Below are 17,432 nucleotides of genomic sequence, written 5' to 3'. Positions count from 1 at the left end.
CTTTGAATTGTGGGAGGAAACCGGAGCACCCGGAGGAAACCCACGCAGACACGGGGAGAACGTGCAAACTCCACACAGTCACCCAAGGTCAGAATCAAAACCGGGTCCCTGGCACTGTGAGGCAGCAGTGCTAACCACTGTGCCACCGTTCCGCACATATGTGCGTAAATTATTGAAGGTGGCAGGACAGCTGGAGAGTGGTTAATATGACATCCAGGGCTGTATCAATATAGGCAGAGAGTTCAAAAGCAAGGGGGTTATGTGAAACCCTCGCTCAGCCTCAACTGAGTATTGTGCCCAGTTCTGGGCATCCTACTTTCGGGAAGAATGGCCCGGCATTCCAGAGAGTGGAAAGAAAATTCCCGAGAGTAATTCCAGGGGTGAGGAGCTCCAAGGAGCTTGGGACTGTACTTCTCGAGGCCAGAAACAATTGCGAGGAGATTTGATTGAGGTGTTCGGAATCACGAGGAGTTCCATTGGGAGAAACTGTTTCCATTGGTGGCTGGATCGAGAACCAGGGTGCACCGATTCCAGGTGACTGATGAAAGAAGCAATGTCGACAATGAGGACAATCGTATTCGTACAGCGAGTGGTCAGCATCTGGAATACCCTGCCTGCTGAGTGCGGTGGAGGGGAGGGTCAGTCACAGCATTCAAATGCAAATTGGATTATTAGTGCGAAGATGGTTAGGTAGATTGGCCACACTAAATTGCCCCTTAGTCTCCAACGGTTAGGTGGGGTTACAGGGATAGGGCGGGAGATTGGGCCTAGGCCCAGAGGGTCGATGCAGACCTGATGGGCCGAATGGCCTCCTTCTGCACTGTAGGCATTCCAAGATAATTTGCAAAGGAAAAGAATTGCAGGGCTGCGGGGAAAAGGCAGGGGGACTGGTACTGGATGAACTGCACCTCGGAGGGCCAGCACGGACAGGCTGGGCCAAATGGCCTCATTCAACGCTGTGACTGTGCTCTGATTCCATTTTCTGTTTGGGAACTCATTTTATTGCATCTTGCGGGTTGCTTCCAGTAATTTCCAGAAGCTATTTTTTTACATTTTATTTTTAAAAGGAAACTTAACTTTGAGAACTAAGCAACTCTCGTTTGGGAGGAATTTTTTCCTGGACTGAAATCTGTATTTAATTAAAGCTATGGTTCGCTTTTCGGAACCTGAAAAAAACGAACTGCACGCAAAGATTCTCTTTCTTTTTTGCCACCCCTGGCTTTCTGAGAAAAGGCTTCTCGCTATAGGCTGACGGTTCCAGTTTCGATTAAATTGAGGACCCTCAGCCTTCCAACATGGTAGCACAGTGGTTAGCACAGTTGCTTCACAGCTCTAGGGTCCCAGGTTCGATTCCCGGCTTGGGCGACTGTCTGTGCGGAGTCTACACATTCTCCCCGTGTCTGCGTGGGTTTCCTCCGGGTGCTCCGGTTTCCTCCCACAGTCCAAATGGATTGGCCATGATAAAATTGCCCTTAGTGTCCAAAAAGGTTAGGTGGGGTTACTGGGTTGCGGGGATAGGGTGGAGGCGCGGGCTTAAGCTCTTTCCAAGGGCCGGTGCAGTCTCGATGGGCCAAATGTCCTCCTCCTGCACTGTAAATTCTATGAACAGATGCGTTGTGAATAAGTGGCGCAAAGTTTGGGAAGTTAGTTACCATGGGGGCCCAGGCGTGACCTACTTCAGAAATTGACGTGTGCGGCTGTGAGTTTCACATGTCGGTACTTTGGGTGATTTTGAAACCGTGTGTGAACGACATTGGTGTGCCATTTTCTTGCGCACCTTTTATAGAGTTGTCTGTTATCAATAGTTAGCCTTCAGTGCATATTGTTCTGGGCATAATTAACATCTGCATAGTTGCCCCGTGTGGGGCCTGTGTGTTAAGTATTGTCCCAACTTTCTTTCAGAGCAAGAAGATGTCGACTTTGACCTCGAACTTGGAACTCATTTCGGCATTGCGCACACTCGCTGGGCCACGCATGGCGCTCCGAAGTTTGTCAACTGTCACCCTCAGCGCTCCGATAAGGACAACGGTGAGTCCAACCTGGGAAGGAGATCTGTTGCAACGAAAGAAACCCATCGAGATGTGTTTCGGAGATAAAAGGCTTGGATAATCTCAAGATTGAATGACACGGTTTTGATGCTTAAAAGCAAAGCCATGATGGCGTTTTGTAACTCTTTCTGCGTTCAATGATGGGGGACCTGGCGTATTCAAAACCTTTTTTTTGGTCAGTGTTTTTCTGTTCACTGTGCTATACACTTTTATAAAACATAAAGAGCACCTACTTTTTCATTGGCTTTTTATTTGGACCATCGGAACACTGGAGAAGGACCTGGATGATCTGCTACCTTAGCTCCATCTTCCCATACTATCCCCATATCCTTTGATGTCATTGGTATCTAGAGACCTCTTAGCCTTTGCTTTAAACACACTCAATGATTGAGCTTCCACAGCCCTCTGGGGTAGAGAATTCCAAAGATTCACAACCCTCTGAGTGAAACAATTCCTCATTCTTCCTGTCTCCACAATCTCTCTGCATAGGATAATCCCGTTATGTCAGTGATTAGGTTGGTGTACCTTCATTGCACTCCCTCTGGCCAGTATATCCTTCCTTAGATAAGGAGACCAAAAAGTACTCCAGGTGTGGTCTCACTAAGCCCTGTACAACTGGAACAAGGCTTCCTTACTCCTATACTCAAATCTCCTTGCAGTAAATGTCTACACAGTCGCGCAGTGGTTAGCACTGCTGCCTCACAGCACCCGGGGTTTGATTCCGGCCTTGGGCGACTGTGTGGAGGTTGCACGTTCTTCCCGTGTCTTGTGTGGGTTTCCCCCGGATCCTAGTGGATGTACGAGTGTTTCTGTCTCTGCATTTCTCTTGTTCCTTGGGGTGGGGTGGGAATTCTACACTATTGCCGGGTTTAAGATTAGGTTGGAGAGGCTGGGATTGTTCTCCTTAAAGGGAGATTTGATAGACGTGGGAAAGGTTAGGCAGGCTTAGGAAAGGTAGGCAATCAAAAGTCATTTCCCTTGGCTGATTGTACAATAACTTGGGATTTAAGGTTTTGGGCTGGAGATGTGGGATTTGGGAAGGAATGTGGCGATGACCTTAACTCGCTGCCTGTGCGGGTGGTGGACAGACAGATGAGGGTAGGGTGGTTGGCACTGCTGCCTCACAGCACCAGGGAACCGGGTTCAATTCCGACCTTGGGTCACTGTCTGTGTGGAGTTTACACGTTCTCCCCGTGTGTGCGTGGGTTTCCTCCGGGTGCTCTGGTTTCCTCCCACGGCCCAAAGATGTGCAGGTTAGGTGGATTGGCCATAATAAATTGCCCCGTGATCAATCTGCCGTCCTTGCCTGGTCTGGCCTACATGTGACTCCAGATGTGGTTGACTGTGAAAGGGCCTCAGTTTGGGGGCAGTTAGGGTTGAGCAATAAATGCTGGCCCAGTGAGCGATGCCCAGATCCCATGAATGAATTTTTTAAAAAGGAGTTTGCCATTCAGCCCCTCAAGCCTGTTCGTTTAGATCATAGCTGTTCTATATCATAAATTCCTTAATTCCAGAACCCTAAATATTTATCATTCCCAGTTTTTTTTAAATTAATTGACTTAGACCCAGCAGCTATGAAGCCTCATACGCCCAGAATCCAGGCCGGCATTTTGGTGCAGGACTGAGGGAGTGTTGCATTGTCGGGCATGTCATCTCCCGGGTGATGCATTAAAACCGAGTCCCTGTCTGATTCAATTAAAAGACCCCACATCTGCACTTGAAAATGATATGGGGCAAGTGGCTTTCCTTAGTCTCCAAGCCAAAATTAGTCCCTCAGCTAATATCCGTCAAGTCAGATTATCCAGCAACATAACGAACCAGATGTCTGGTCAACTGAGCTACCCGAAGCACGACCTGGCTCGTGCATGTTTTTGGGGTCGGTTTAGCTCAGTTGTCTGGATGGCTGCTTCGTGATGCAGAGCGAGGCCATCAGCGCGGTTCCCCCCCCCCCCCTCCTTCTGGTCCACCAGGACTATGGCAACATTTACATTTTTACAACTACTTTCAATCAATGGAGGAAGGAACTCCTCCCTGCACCAATGCAGGACAACTGCCACATTATTGCCTTACCCTGATAGATCTCCCAGTGAGATAGCTGGGGAACTGGACAATAAATCTGCTCAGTCACCTTGCAATCCGGCCACGCAAGTAGGCTCAGGATACTCGAGGTTAGTCAAAGAGGGACATGCCCACATTCCCGGACAACCATTGATTTCCTCGTTTCACCTCCAGAAATTCCTGTAATCGTTTATGTTGTTGTCTATTTTGACCTAGATGTCCAGGTTTGGGTCTTTAATAGACTGTGCATTTCTAAATCCATTTTTTTTTTTTCTTTTTAAATTGTAGAGTTTATCGTCATTCACAACGGCATCATTACGAACCACGTGGATCTGCGCAAGTTCCTGGTAAGCAGTCTTACTTTGTGACATCTATTTCAGTCTGCTTTTAGTTTCTCTCCTAGTTCTGCATTGATGTGACAAAAGTGGTCAAAGTTAACTTAATAGCCAGATCTCATAGAATCAGAGAGTCCCCACAGTGCAGAAGGAGGCCAATCGGCCCATCGAGTCTGCACCGACCCTCTGAAAGAGCACCCTACCTAGGCCCAATCCCCCGCGCTATCCCAATAATCCCTTAACCTAACCTTTTTTTTTTTTAAAACAAAATTTTAAAGTACCCAATTCATTTTATTTTCCCAATTAAGGGGCAGTTTAGTGTGGCCATTTAGTGTGGCCAATCCACCTACCCTGCACATCTTTGGCGTGTGGGGGTGAGATCATGCAGACACGGGGAGAATGTGCAAACTCCACATGGACAGTGACCCAGGGCTGGGATCGAACCCGGGTCCTCGGCGCCACCGTCCCCCGTCCCCCCGCTTAGCCTAACCTACACATCGGACACTTAAGTGGCAATTTAGTATGGCCAATCAGAGGAGGGTACCCTGTTTCTCCAATACAAAATTAGTGTTTGTACCGTTTGGCCTTGTATATATTTTTTACTGTTTTAATAAAAAGATACGGCCAATATCTGGTACACATGGCTGACCATGTGTATCGGTTGGTCAGTGAGTGACTAGTGAAGGAGGTGGATGGGGTGCAAATCAAGTGAGGTGGCCTTCTCCAGGATGGTGTTTGGCTGCTGTTGTCATAGCGAAACTGTTTCATGTGTTTTGACCGTCAGGAATGCAAAGGGTACGAGTTTGAGTCGGAAACGGATACAGAATCCATCGCAAAACTGGTCAAGTATGTGTACGACAACAGTGAAAATGAGAATATCAGCTTTGCCACCCTAGTAGAGAGGGTCATCCAACAGCTTGTAAGTGGTTGTCTATCAGAGGTTCTGTTCATTTGAGGCTCAATGTGGATTTATTGCGGGGTAGGATAAAATAAATATCCATTCAGGAACAGGCATTTAACATTGTGCCCTCAAATGGTCGGGCTGATGTTGCATTTCGCCCAGTAACCAGCACCACCAGGGAATGAGCCAGCAAGGGGGCCAAGAAATAAGGCAGAGATGTGCTTTGCCAGAGGCCCGGGGAGTACGCGATGCTTTGGCTGTCCTCGGATACTCTTTAAGCAAAAGGGGACAACTGAGTAATGACTGTTTATACATGCCGTCCTTGGCCTGCTGCAATGTTCCAGTGAAGCCCAGCGCAAACTGGAGGAACAACACCTCCTCTTCCGATCAGGCACGTTACAGCCTTCCGGACTTTGAGTTCAACAACATCAGACTGTAATAATAATAATAATCTTCATTGTCACAAGTAGACTTACATTATTAACACTGCAACAAAGTTACTGTGAAAAGCCCCTAGTCGCCTCATTCTGGCGCCTGTTCGGGTACACCGAGGGAGAATTCACGATGTCCAATTCACCTAACAAGCACGTGTTTTGGGTCTTAGGCTCATTACCCTGCCCTATCTCTGTGACCCCACCTAACCTGCACAGCTTTGGAATGTGGGAGGAAACCGGAGCACCCGGAGGAAACCCACGCAGACACGGGGGAGAAGGGGCAAACTCCATGCACACAGTTACCCAAGACCGGAATCGAACCCGGGCCCCTGGCACCGTGAGGCAGCTGTGCTAGCCACTGTGCCACCCTTCATTGAGCTTCCTTCCAGTGAATGTAATAAATTGAAGACTATTGTTTGTGTGCCGAAGGGGAATCGAAGGGTATGGGAGGGAAGGTGGGACCTGGATACGGAGTTGGTCATGATAGTAATGAATGGCAGAGCGGGCTTAATCAACCTGACATACTCAGATTTTGTTCGCAAATTTCATTATAATGTATACGATTGCACATATATTGGTTTACAGGAAGGAGCATTTGCCTTAGTATTCAAGAGTGTTCACTTTCCGGGACAAGCTGTGTGCACCAGGTGAGATACTGCAACTCTATGCTTTAGAGAAACTTGCATGTCTTAAAATAACTTGTTGAATGGCAGCCAACCTGGTTTTAATAATGAAATAGGAACACTAAAATGCTGGAGACATTGGGCTGAGTCTATCTAGAGGTCAATGATCTTTCATCCGTTCTGTTCTGGGAGTCAAGTGCTCCTGGGTGTCAGTAATGATGTCCCATGTTTCCAACCACCATGCGCATCAGAGTGTAATTTCGACCAGCATCAATATATTGCAAAACTGCAATGGGAATCGGGGCGGGGCGGGGGGGGGGGGCTGTCCGCTGACTGCAGTTATACCTGGCACAAAGGAAGATGGTTGTGGTTGTTGGAGGTCAATCATCTCAGCTCCAGGACATCCTCAGAGTAGGGTCTGAGACCTGACCATCTTCAGCTGCTTCATCAATGACCTTCCTTCCATCATGAGGTCAGAAGCGGGGATATTCGCTGATGACTGCACAATGTTCAGCACCATTCGCGACTCCTCAGATACTGAAGCACTCCGTGTCCGAATGCAGCAAGACCTGGACAATATCCAGGCTTGGGCTGACATGTAGCAAGTAACATTCAAGCCACACAAGTGCTGGGCAATGACCATATCCAACAAGAGAGGATCTAACCAGCGATCCTTGACATTTAATGACATTACCATCCCAGAATCCCCATCATCAACATCCTGGGGGTAACCATTGGCCAGAAACTGGACTGGACCACCATAGAAATTCTGACTACAAGAGCAGGTCAGAGGCTGGGAGTAATTGACCTCCTGACTCCCCAAAGCCTGTCCACCATCGACAAGGCACAAGTCAGGAGTGTGATGGAAGACTCTCCACTTACCTGGATGAGTACAGCTCCCAACAACATTCAAGATGTTTGACACCATCCAGGACAAAGTGGTTGACACCCCATCCAGAAATATTCACTCCTTCCACCTACAAACAACAGTCGCTTATAAAAGGACAAACAACAGTCGCAGTGTGTACCATCCACAAGATGCGCAGAAACTCAACAAGCCTCCTGTTACAGTGCCTTCCAAACCCACAATCGCTAACATCTAGAAGGACAAAGGCAGCAGGCACACGGGAACCCCACCAACTGGAAGTTTCAGCCAAGCCGCCCACCGTCCTGACTTGGGAATATATCGGCCGGTCCATCACCGCCGCTGGGTCAAAATCTCGAAACTCCCTCCCTAAAAGCACAGTGGGTGTACCTACAGCTCAGGGACTGCAGCCGTTCTAGACAGCAGCTCTCCACCAGCGTCTCGGGGGCAATTAGGGGTGGATAATAAATGCTGGACTTGCCAGCAATGCCCTCATCCTGGAAATGAATAGAAAACAAAGGTATTGAGCCAGAGGGAGAACCCAATGAAGCAGTAAAGACCAAAATGTAATATGGTACAGAGTATTGCAAAGGGTTGCATTTTAAACAACCGCTTGAATTTGCATGGCACCATTATTATTTTTTTTTAAATTTCGAGTACCCAATTAATTTTTGTCAATTAAGGGGCAATTTAGCGTGGCCAATCCACCTAGCCTTTGGGTTGTGGGGGTGAAACCCACGCTGACACGGGGAGGATGTGCAAACTCTGCACGGACAGTGACCCAGAGCCGGGATCGAACCTGGGACCTCGGCGCCGTGAGGCAGCAATGCTAACCACTGCGCCACCATGCTGCCCTGTATCGCACCGTTTTAAAGTAATTTAATCCCAGAGCTGAAGGGGTTGGATTACGAGGAGAGGTTGAGTAGACTGGGACTACTCGTTGGAATTTAGAAGGATGCGGGGGGGATCTTATAGAAACATATAAAATTATGACGGGAATAGATAGGACAGATGCGGGCAGGTTGTTTCCACTGGCGGGTGAAAGCAGATCTAGGGGGCATAGCCTCAAAATAAGGGGAAGTAGATTGAGTTTAGGAGGAAATTCTTCACCCAAAGAGTTGTGAATCTATGGAATTCCTTGCCCAGTGAAGCAGTAGAGGCTCCTTCATTAAATGTGTTTAAGATAAAGATAGATAGTTTTTTGAAGAATAAAGGGATTAAGGGTTATGGTGTTCGGGCCGGAAAGTGGGGCTAAGTCCACGAAAGATCAGCCATGATCTCATTGAATGGCGGAGCAGGCTCGAGGGGCCAGATGGCCTACTCCTGCTCCTAGTTCTTATTTAACACTCCAAGGCCCTTCACAGGATTGTTATCAAGCAGAATATGACACCAAGCCACATTAAGCAATATTAGATCAGATTGCGGCCAAAGGGGTAAGCTTTCAGGAGTGTTTTATGGGAAGAGAGAGGGAGGTGGAGAGGGTTAGGACGAGAATTGCAGTGTTTTGATGCTCAGCAGTTGAAGGCAAGACCGCCATTAGTGAAACAGTTAAAATTGAAAATGGCCAAGTGATTGGAATTGGGAGGAGCACAGATAGAGATCATGAGGTGGCCATGGAAGGATTTGATAGCAACATTAAAATGGAGGCATTGGTAACCAGGAGCCAAGTTAGATCCGCGAGCACTGCTCACAGGATATATAAGGTAGAATAGAAGGCATGAATCCAAAGTAATAGTTCAAACTAGACCATAAGCGCAGGGCAAAGGGTATATAAATCAACCGAACAAAAGGCACATTTGGATCTTGTGTCAGTTATGCCTTCATAGAACGAGTGATTGTGAAACTGGAATCGTGGATCAGTGGGAACCACTGGAATCATTCAAGATATGGTGATAGTTGGGGCAGCACGGTGGCGCAGTGGTTAGCACTGCTGCCTCACGGAGCCGAGTTCCCAGGTTCGATCCCGGCCCCGGGTCACTGTCCGTGTGGACTTTGCACATTCCCTCCGTGTCTGCGTGGGCCTCACCCCCACAACCCAAAGATGTGCAGGGTAGGCGGATTGGCCGTGCTTAATTGTCCCTTAATTGGGGAAAAAAATAATTGGGCACTCTAAATTTTTATTTACAAAATAAAAAAGATGTGATAGTTTTTAGCAGAGAAGGTGCAGCTACATCGGCTGATGTCCTGCCGCCGTCATTTAAGCACAACCTCGTGGCCTTCTGGGCTTATGTGAGGGAAAACGGCCAAGGATAGAAGTAATTTATTTGCGAATGGCTCGGAGCTGTCTAAGCGGGACATCAAGCCCGTTCACTGTGCACATTCCGACTTCAGGGCCTGTTGACTACCAGACTGCCCAGGAAAATCTGGATTTTACTCAATGATGGCCATTCTTGCCAAGATGTATGTATGTATTTGTTGGCAAATCCACAGGAATTTTAGCAGAGTCTGCCCCCTGTGTATCTCCACATAACCAGGCTCTGTGTTTACCCTGGTGGCTGATGTGTATGTTTTTGCTGTGTAGGTATGAGTAAAATAAACTGATCTCCAACTGATGTCTGCGAGGTCTGCTCAATGGAGCCTCAGAGTGACCGGAACATTCTCGGGAAGCAATTGAAGGCTCGAAAATTATTTTTGTAATTTTTGTTCAACTTTCAATGCAGATCTTTTAGAAATCTGTCCTGATAATCCTGCCGTCTGGGATTTGTTACGATAAAAATCTCTCGTGTGGCAGAACTTTGCTGCTCTTTTTAGCTCGCAGCTTCCTAGGATTCTGGGTTTTTTTTTTTCTCCCTTCCAATTTTTGTTGCGTGTTGTGAAATGGTCGGGTCGGGGTGCGCTGTCGGCGGAACGGAAAATCCCAACGGCTGGAGAATTCCGGCCAGTCACTACAGTGCAGAAGGAGGTCAATCGGCCCATCGAATCTGCACCGACCTTCCGAAAGAGCACCCTACCATGCCCACTCCCCTGCCTACCCAGCACTAACCACGGGAACCTAACCTGTACATCCCTGGACACTAAGGGGCAATTTAACTCGGCCAATCCACCTAACCTGCACATCTTTGGACTGGGAGGAAACCCACGCAGACACGGGGAGAAAGTGGAAACTCCACACAGGCAGTCAGCTAAGGCAGGAATCAAACTCGGGGGCTGTGAGGCAGCAGTGCTAACCACTGTGTCCTGTGTCGTCTCACCCCCAAGCACCACTTCCTCAAAGTCACCCCTCCCTTCTTTTGCCGAGTCCCCCGTTCTTTCGCCCTCTCAGCCACCCTCTCCACAGCCTTCCTGACGGCCCCCAGCAAGCCTGACACACTTGCCTCTCTTGTTGCTTGGCCAGCTGCAGTACCAGCATTGGCCACTACCTCTGGTAGGACTGCCTGACTGGCGATGGGCCAACAGCTCTTGGGAGTGTGATTTTCGACTCTCAAATGTACGGAGGCTCCACTCACGGGCAGCCAGTCAGTTGCTTGATGGGCATCCAGTGGCGTTGTGTCTCTCAAAAAGGGATTCAGTGGGATTGCCACCAGCTTGTGTTCCTGTGTCTTGGTCCACATCTACCTCTCAACGAATACCATCGAAAACTAACCGCAGAACAGTTATCTCGTTGCTTGAGATGTGACTGGTGCCATGTTTCCTGCAACAGAGGGTGTCTGTGATGGGCTTAAACAAATTTTAAGGAGGGGATAGGTAGGTTTTTAAAAGAAATAAATTTAAGAATACCCGATTATTTTCTTCCAATTAAGGGGCAATTTAGCGTGGCCAATCCACCTACCCTGCACATCTTTTTGCGTTGTGGGGGTGGGACCCACGCAAACAAGGGGAGAATGTGCAAACTCCACACGGACTGAGACTCAGGGCCGGGATCGTACCCGGGTCCTCAGCGGCGTGAGGCAGCAGTGCTAACCACTGCGCCCTCGTGCTACCCCCGAGATAGGTTTTAATTTGGAAGCGAGGTGAAAGGTCATGGGTGTGGCTCGAGCGGGCAGGAAGGTGGAGTTGAGACCGAGAGCAGATCAGCCACGATCGTATTGAATGGCGGAGCGGGCTCGAGGGGCTGAATGGCCCACTCCTCCTCGTCCTTGCGCAAAGGACTGGTGAAAACCAGCAGGACGGCCCGAAGGCAAACGATTACCTCAGCTTTATAAAATAATTCTCTTCCCACTCCACGGAGAAACCTGAAGTAAACTGGACTCGAATCAATACCTCGCGATCATGAAACACCCTGCATAAATGCTTCCTTGCAGCTTACAAAAATGTTTGATATTAGTGTTTTAAGTGTAATCTGTAGACGTGGAATGCTTAGCACTGTTATGCTTTTTAATTTAGACGGGGAAGTCCCCTGATGATTGGCGTGAGGAGCAATCATAAGCTCTCTACAGATCACATACCAGTTCTGTATCGTTCATGTAAGTTGACAGCGAAGCTAAGTACAGAGGTGTTCAAATCCCCCCCCCGAGCCTGTTGATTGTTGAACACCTGAAGCATTTTCATTCTTCTTCATAATATCGGATTGACTCATTCAGGTGTAACGGGGTCAAGAACCTTGTGGGCCAAATTCAGGACTTGATTCAGGACTGATGTTAACAAATTCTAGTTGCCTTAAGCTGCAAATTCAATGACACCAAAATCTTAAAGAAGAGATGCTATATAGGAATCCTTTTTCCAATAATCAGCATGACTTCTACATCTGTGCTTTCATTGCAAAATGCATCAAGCTGATACGCAGCTAGAAATGTTCGGTCCTTATCCACCCGCCTCCCTTAACCTGGTAACGTTGAGCCTATTAACGCGTCCCCGGTTTCTGTTGATCTTTCACTGGACGAACAGAGGTGAAGGTGTTTGGGTTCTGCAATGTTTACTGCACAATCCCTCCCTGAGACAGTAATCAAACTTATTTTTGATGTTTGCACGAGTTTTGATGTTTAATTATTTGAATGGTTTTACCAGGCAAAGAACTGAAGGCGAACTGTCCGGTCCCTCGCACAGATGGTACCTCTTTGTACCCGGTTGGCGATGAGAAATCAGTAGAGTACTACTTTGCATCGGATGTCAGGTAGGCTTGTTTATCTGGGATTTACTACTTTAGTTTACATTGGGAAGTGAATAGTTGGAGAATTATGGACAAGGTATGCTTCCTGCATTAGTTATCCAGAGGCCCAAGCTAAGGCCCTGTGTTATGGGCCAGGGCTTAGAAACTCCAAAGTGTATTACGAAGCTCACCTGACCTATAACTTTGATGTTGAATTTGGCTAGGATGAGCACTTCAGGTGTGATTCATCAGACTTCCTAGGCGCTTTTATCAAAACCAAGTTTATTTTAAGAATGTAGTTCTTTCTTCAGTTGGCAAGAAGTTGTCTCAATTACAAACATGAAAAAACACACAACAATTACAGTAATCTATGTATATGACTCTTGATGAATCCCCCTTAACTGTTCCAATTCAATACAAAATCCAATAAACCAAAACCCCTTTCAGGTGTGTGGCCCAGCACACTGTAATCTCACTTGAATGGGACTGGTCCTTTCCCTGAGATTCTGATCCAGTTTCCAACCAGCAGATTCAAAACTCCTTCAGGAAAGCAACTCTAGTTTTAAGGTTACCAAGGCAGTTTGCCTCACCCAATGAGCTTTCAGTTGACTGGAACAGCTTTAAAATAAAACAGAGGTAACAGGGAATACTTCCTGCAGTCCAAACGAACAAATCGAAAATGAAATTTAAAAAAACACTAAACCCCCTCTCACCTGACAGCCACAGCCCAGCTCCACCCACAAATGACATCACTGAAGTCGTGCTACAAGCCATGTGGTAAAACAAAACCTTTCTTAAAGGGACACTCGCATGACACCTGGCAACATGGTTTCCAAACCCATCACAGCAACTAATTAATAAATCTGGAATTAGGAAGCTATTCTAATGGTAGCCATGAAACCGTCATCGTAAAAACCCATCTGGTTCACTTTAGTGAAGGAAATCTGCCATCATTCCCTGGTCTGGCCTACGTGTACTAACAAACCCAGCAATGCGGTTGACGCCCAAATGCCCTCTGAAGTGGCCCAGCAGGCCGTTCGGTTGTATCAAACTGCTGCAAAGTCTCAAAAGAATTAAACTGAACGGACCACCTGGCATCGACCTTGGTACCGGAAACAACAATGGCACCCCTGACCGTTTCAACCCTGCAAAGTCCTCCTTACTATCATCCGAGATTGGGTGAGGAGTCCCACCAAAGCCATCAAGCAACAGCCTGACACAGTTGTGCTCACCTGATGGACAATGTTACCGACGCCACCATCGCCATCCCTGCTCATGTCCTGCCCCATCGGCAGAATGTATCCACCAGACATGGTGACACAGTGGACGACTGTATATGCACACACACACCTCCAGCAACACTCAAGAAGCTCAGCATCATCCACAACAAAGCAGCCAGCTTGATTGCCACCCCATCCACCGCAACAAACACCCATTCCCTTCATCACTGACGCACTGTGGCAGCCGTGTACACCATCTACAAGATCAAGCATCCTTCGACAGCACCTTCCAATCTGCAGTCTCTCGCACCTAGAAGGACAAAGGCAGCAGATACATGGGACACCACCATACAAGTTCCCCTCCAAGCCACTCACCAAAAATCTTGGAATTATATCGCTGATCCTTCACAGTCGCTGGGTCAAACTCCTGGAACTCCCTCCACCCTATGCCAAATGGACTGCGGCAGTTCAAGAAGGTGGCTCCCCATCACCTTCTCAAGGCCAATTATTGATGAGCAATAAATGCTGGCCTAGCCAGCAAAACCCACATCGCATGAATGAATATAATTTTAAAATCCAGTAGGCCAATAACTAGTATTTATTGTTTAAGATCATTTTGCATCAAAGTGCACCCTCTGGACTGTGGCTGGCTTGTAGCATCGGGAAACAAAAATACTTGAGTCTGTCTCATGTGCCATTTCTCGAGGAAAGTTAGACAGTGTGCCCTTTAGAAACTGTTCATGCACACTGTAATAATCTGGTAAAGTAGCTTCCGGTCCAAGCTGCATAGTCCAATCGGTAAGTGAAAACTCAATGAGGTCAGCCAGAGTTCAATTGCTGTTCGATTAGGCCCGTTTGTGAAAGGAGACTTTGACCAAATTTCAGGATGAACTGCTTGACGGCGACAGATTGAATCAGCTGTTTGGAGACCAGTATTGCAGGTCGAGCAAGATTTCATCCATCCAACCAGTTTACCATAAACATTTACTTGGGAACTTGTTATCTTTACCAGAGGCTGGGGATAATTGTAACGTAGCTTCCTCTGCTTTTAGATTTTGTGTATCTTTGACTCTGTATTATGTGGCTAACTTTACCGGTGCTCCTTCTACTCATTTCAACAGCTTTTAAACAACTTTGGCGTATGAATCACGCGCCTGGTGCCCACCCCACACAAACCAATTGCAAAGCAAAAAAACTCATCGCCCAGTTGGACGATGATGACTATCAACTAAACAGCCTTTCCCCCCCATTTTCAATGCTTTAAAATCCCATAGAACATACAGTGCAGAAGGAGGCCATTCGGCCCATCGAGTCTGCACCGACCTACTTAAACCCTCACTTCCACCCTATCCCCGTAACCCAATAACCCCTCCTAACCTTTTTGGTCACGAAGGGCAATTTATCATGGCCAATGCACCGAAATCTGCTCGTTTTTGGACTGAGGGAGGAGACCGGAGCACCCGGAGGAAACCCACGCAGATACGGGGAGAACGTGCAGACTCCGCACAGACAGTAACCCAGCCGGGAATCAAACCTGGGACCCTGGCGCTGTGAAGGCACAGTGCGATCCACTTGTGCTACCGTGCTGCCCTAATAGAGGAATGTTTGAAGAAAATGACTGTTTATAACCTGCCTGCTTACCACGGGCTGGGGATTAATGGCAATCCCACAATCCTTAGGGAGTATGAGCTTCCCCAATGATGGGGGCGGAGAAATCATTAGCAGAGTCCCTGCATAAATAGAGCTGGCCAGTATGGACCAGCTAGAGAGGAGTAAGCAGCAAGAGAGTACTGCTGCTGTGTGTGTATATATATATATGTAATTGTAAATAAATGTTATTTCTTCCTATTCTACAAACTCGTGCTCGATTCTTCGTGGCCCTCACAAAAATGACAATAAGAAAAACCCCAATCTTTTTTTTTTTATGTCCCAATGGTTTTCCTCCAGGGTCGCACACAGCAATGTCCTGGAGATAGATCTTCAATTCCTGGACTCCGGGCCAATCCTGGAGGACCTACACGCCAATAAGTAGCAGTACCCGTGATAATAGGGTCAATTCATAAAGGGCGATAGGAAGCGAAAATTGTTGATTTTAACATTTTTCGTCATAAAGTGAATTGCAGTTAATTTTTGTATCAGTTGTCAGCTCTTGAAGCCAGTGATCCTCAACATTGGGAGGGATGAGCGAAGGAGGGAATTCTGTCGAAGAACAAACATGCACGGAAGACAGAATTGAGAGACGTCTTGAGCTGAGAGGCAAAAACTATTTTCTTTATGGCTTATTTAATTTTTAAAAGATCTTTATTTTTGTCACAAGTAGGCTTACATTAACACTGCAATGAAGTTACTGTGAAAAGCCCCTAGTCGCCACACTCAGGCACCTGTTCGGGTACACGGAGGGAGAATTCAAAATGTCCAAATTACCTAACAGCACGTCTTTTGGGACTTGTGGGAGGAAACCGGTCCACCTGGAGGAAACCCACGCAGGCACTGGGAGAACGTGCAAACTCCGCAGACAGTGATCCAAGCCGGGAATCGAACCTGGGACCCTGGCCCTGTGAAGCAACACTGTGCTACCATGAATACGCGATGTTTTGTACTGGGTGGAGGAGATTTTCGCAGCCTTTATGTTAGCACTGCTGCCTCACAGCGTCGGGGACCCGGGTTCAATTCTGACCGTGGGTGACTGTGTGGAGTTTGCACGTTCTCCCCGCGTCTGCGTGGGTTTCCTCCGAGTACTCTGGTTTCCACCCACAGTCCAAAGATATGCAGGTTAGGTGGATTGGCAGTGATCAATTTCCCTTAGTATCCAAGGACGTGTAGGTTAGGTGGATTGGCCATGATAAATTGCCCTTTATTGTCCAAAGATAGGCAGATTGGATGGGGTTACGGGGATAGGTTGGCCTAGGTAGGGTGCTCTTTCAGAGGGTCAGTGCAGATTCAATGGGTCGACTGGCCTCCTCCTGGACGATTCTAATTCTGAAAAGGGAAGTTCCATTGGGAAGCATTGTTCACCCACTGTTGGTCATCGGTTTGTTCCAGGGCGGGCAGTTTGTCACCCTGGTGTTTGATTTTCCAGCGCTCTCATTGAACACACCAACCAAGTGATTTTCCTGGAGGATGACGATGTGGCAGCAGTAGTCACAGGCTGCCTTTCGATTCACCGGGTCGAGCGTACAGCAAGTGACTGCCCTGCGCGCGGTATCCAGACACTACAGGTGGAGCTGCAACAGATGATGAAAGGTAAGAGAGGATTGGGGAGGGTGTGGCGGGGGGGGGGGGGGGGGGGGGGGGGGTGGACAAGGGGGCAGAATTCGCCACTGGCTGAGACGGGAGGCGGCAAAACCGGCAATTAGCGCTCCTCGCCACCCCATCAGCTGGCTAGATAGTAGATACCATCGTAGTCTCACTTTCAGAAGAGTATCCTCGAGGTTGATGGCGTGAATGTTTCCATTTTCCTGCACCAGCTGTTCCGTGGACTCCTGGAGTGATTGTACCAAAGGATCAGCCTCACGGTGGCACAGTGGGTTAGCACTGCTGCCTCACGGCGCTAGGGACCAGGGTTCAATTCCGGTCTTGGGTGATTGTGTGGAGTTTCCATGTTTTTCCTCCGTGTCTGCGTGGGTTTCCTCCGGGTGCTCCGGTTTCCTCCCACAGTCCAAAGATATGAAGATTAGGCACGTTGGCCACACTAAATTGCCCCTTCGTGTCTAAAGATGTTAGGTGGGGTTACGGGGATAGGGCGGAGGGGAGCGGGCCTAGAAGAGTGCCCTTTCAGAGGGTCTCAATGGGCTGAGTGGCCTTCTATGCTGTAGGGATTCCAGTCTATTCGATCCTAATATTCGTTCTCGGGAATTACAAAGAGCAGGTGTAGGCCCGAGCCTGCTCCGCCATTCGATGGGATCATGGCTGATCTGATTGT

General features: G+C 48.0%; 1 protein-coding gene across 1 annotated transcript in view; it reads left to right on the top strand.

Annotated features, from left to right (window-relative positions):
* Positions 1-17,432, top strand: part of LOC140403626 (glutamine--fructose-6-phosphate aminotransferase [isomerizing] 1-like) — an 89,650-nt gene that overhangs the window by 24,746 nt on the left and 47,472 nt on the right. Inside the window, exons 4-10 of the mRNA XM_072491755.1 lie at positions 1,903-2,028; positions 4,395-4,453; positions 5,226-5,360; positions 6,362-6,423; positions 11,588-11,667; positions 12,209-12,314; positions 16,590-16,753. Coding sequence (XP_072347856.1) covers positions 1,903-2,028; positions 4,395-4,453; positions 5,226-5,360; positions 6,362-6,423; positions 11,588-11,667; positions 12,209-12,314; positions 16,590-16,753 — 732 coding nt within the window. The remainder of the gene's footprint in view (positions 1-1,902; positions 2,029-4,394; positions 4,454-5,225; positions 5,361-6,361; positions 6,424-11,587; positions 11,668-12,208; positions 12,315-16,589; positions 16,754-17,432) is intronic.

The sequence above is a fragment of the Scyliorhinus torazame genome, chromosome 28 (genome assembly GCF_047496885.1).
Source record: "Scyliorhinus torazame isolate Kashiwa2021f chromosome 28, sScyTor2.1, whole genome shotgun sequence".
In the NCBI taxonomy this organism is placed as follows: domain Eukaryota; kingdom Metazoa; phylum Chordata; class Chondrichthyes; order Carcharhiniformes; family Scyliorhinidae; genus Scyliorhinus; species Scyliorhinus torazame.
Note: the sequence above shows the minus strand (reverse complement) of the source record. Positions and strands in the feature narration are given on the sequence as shown.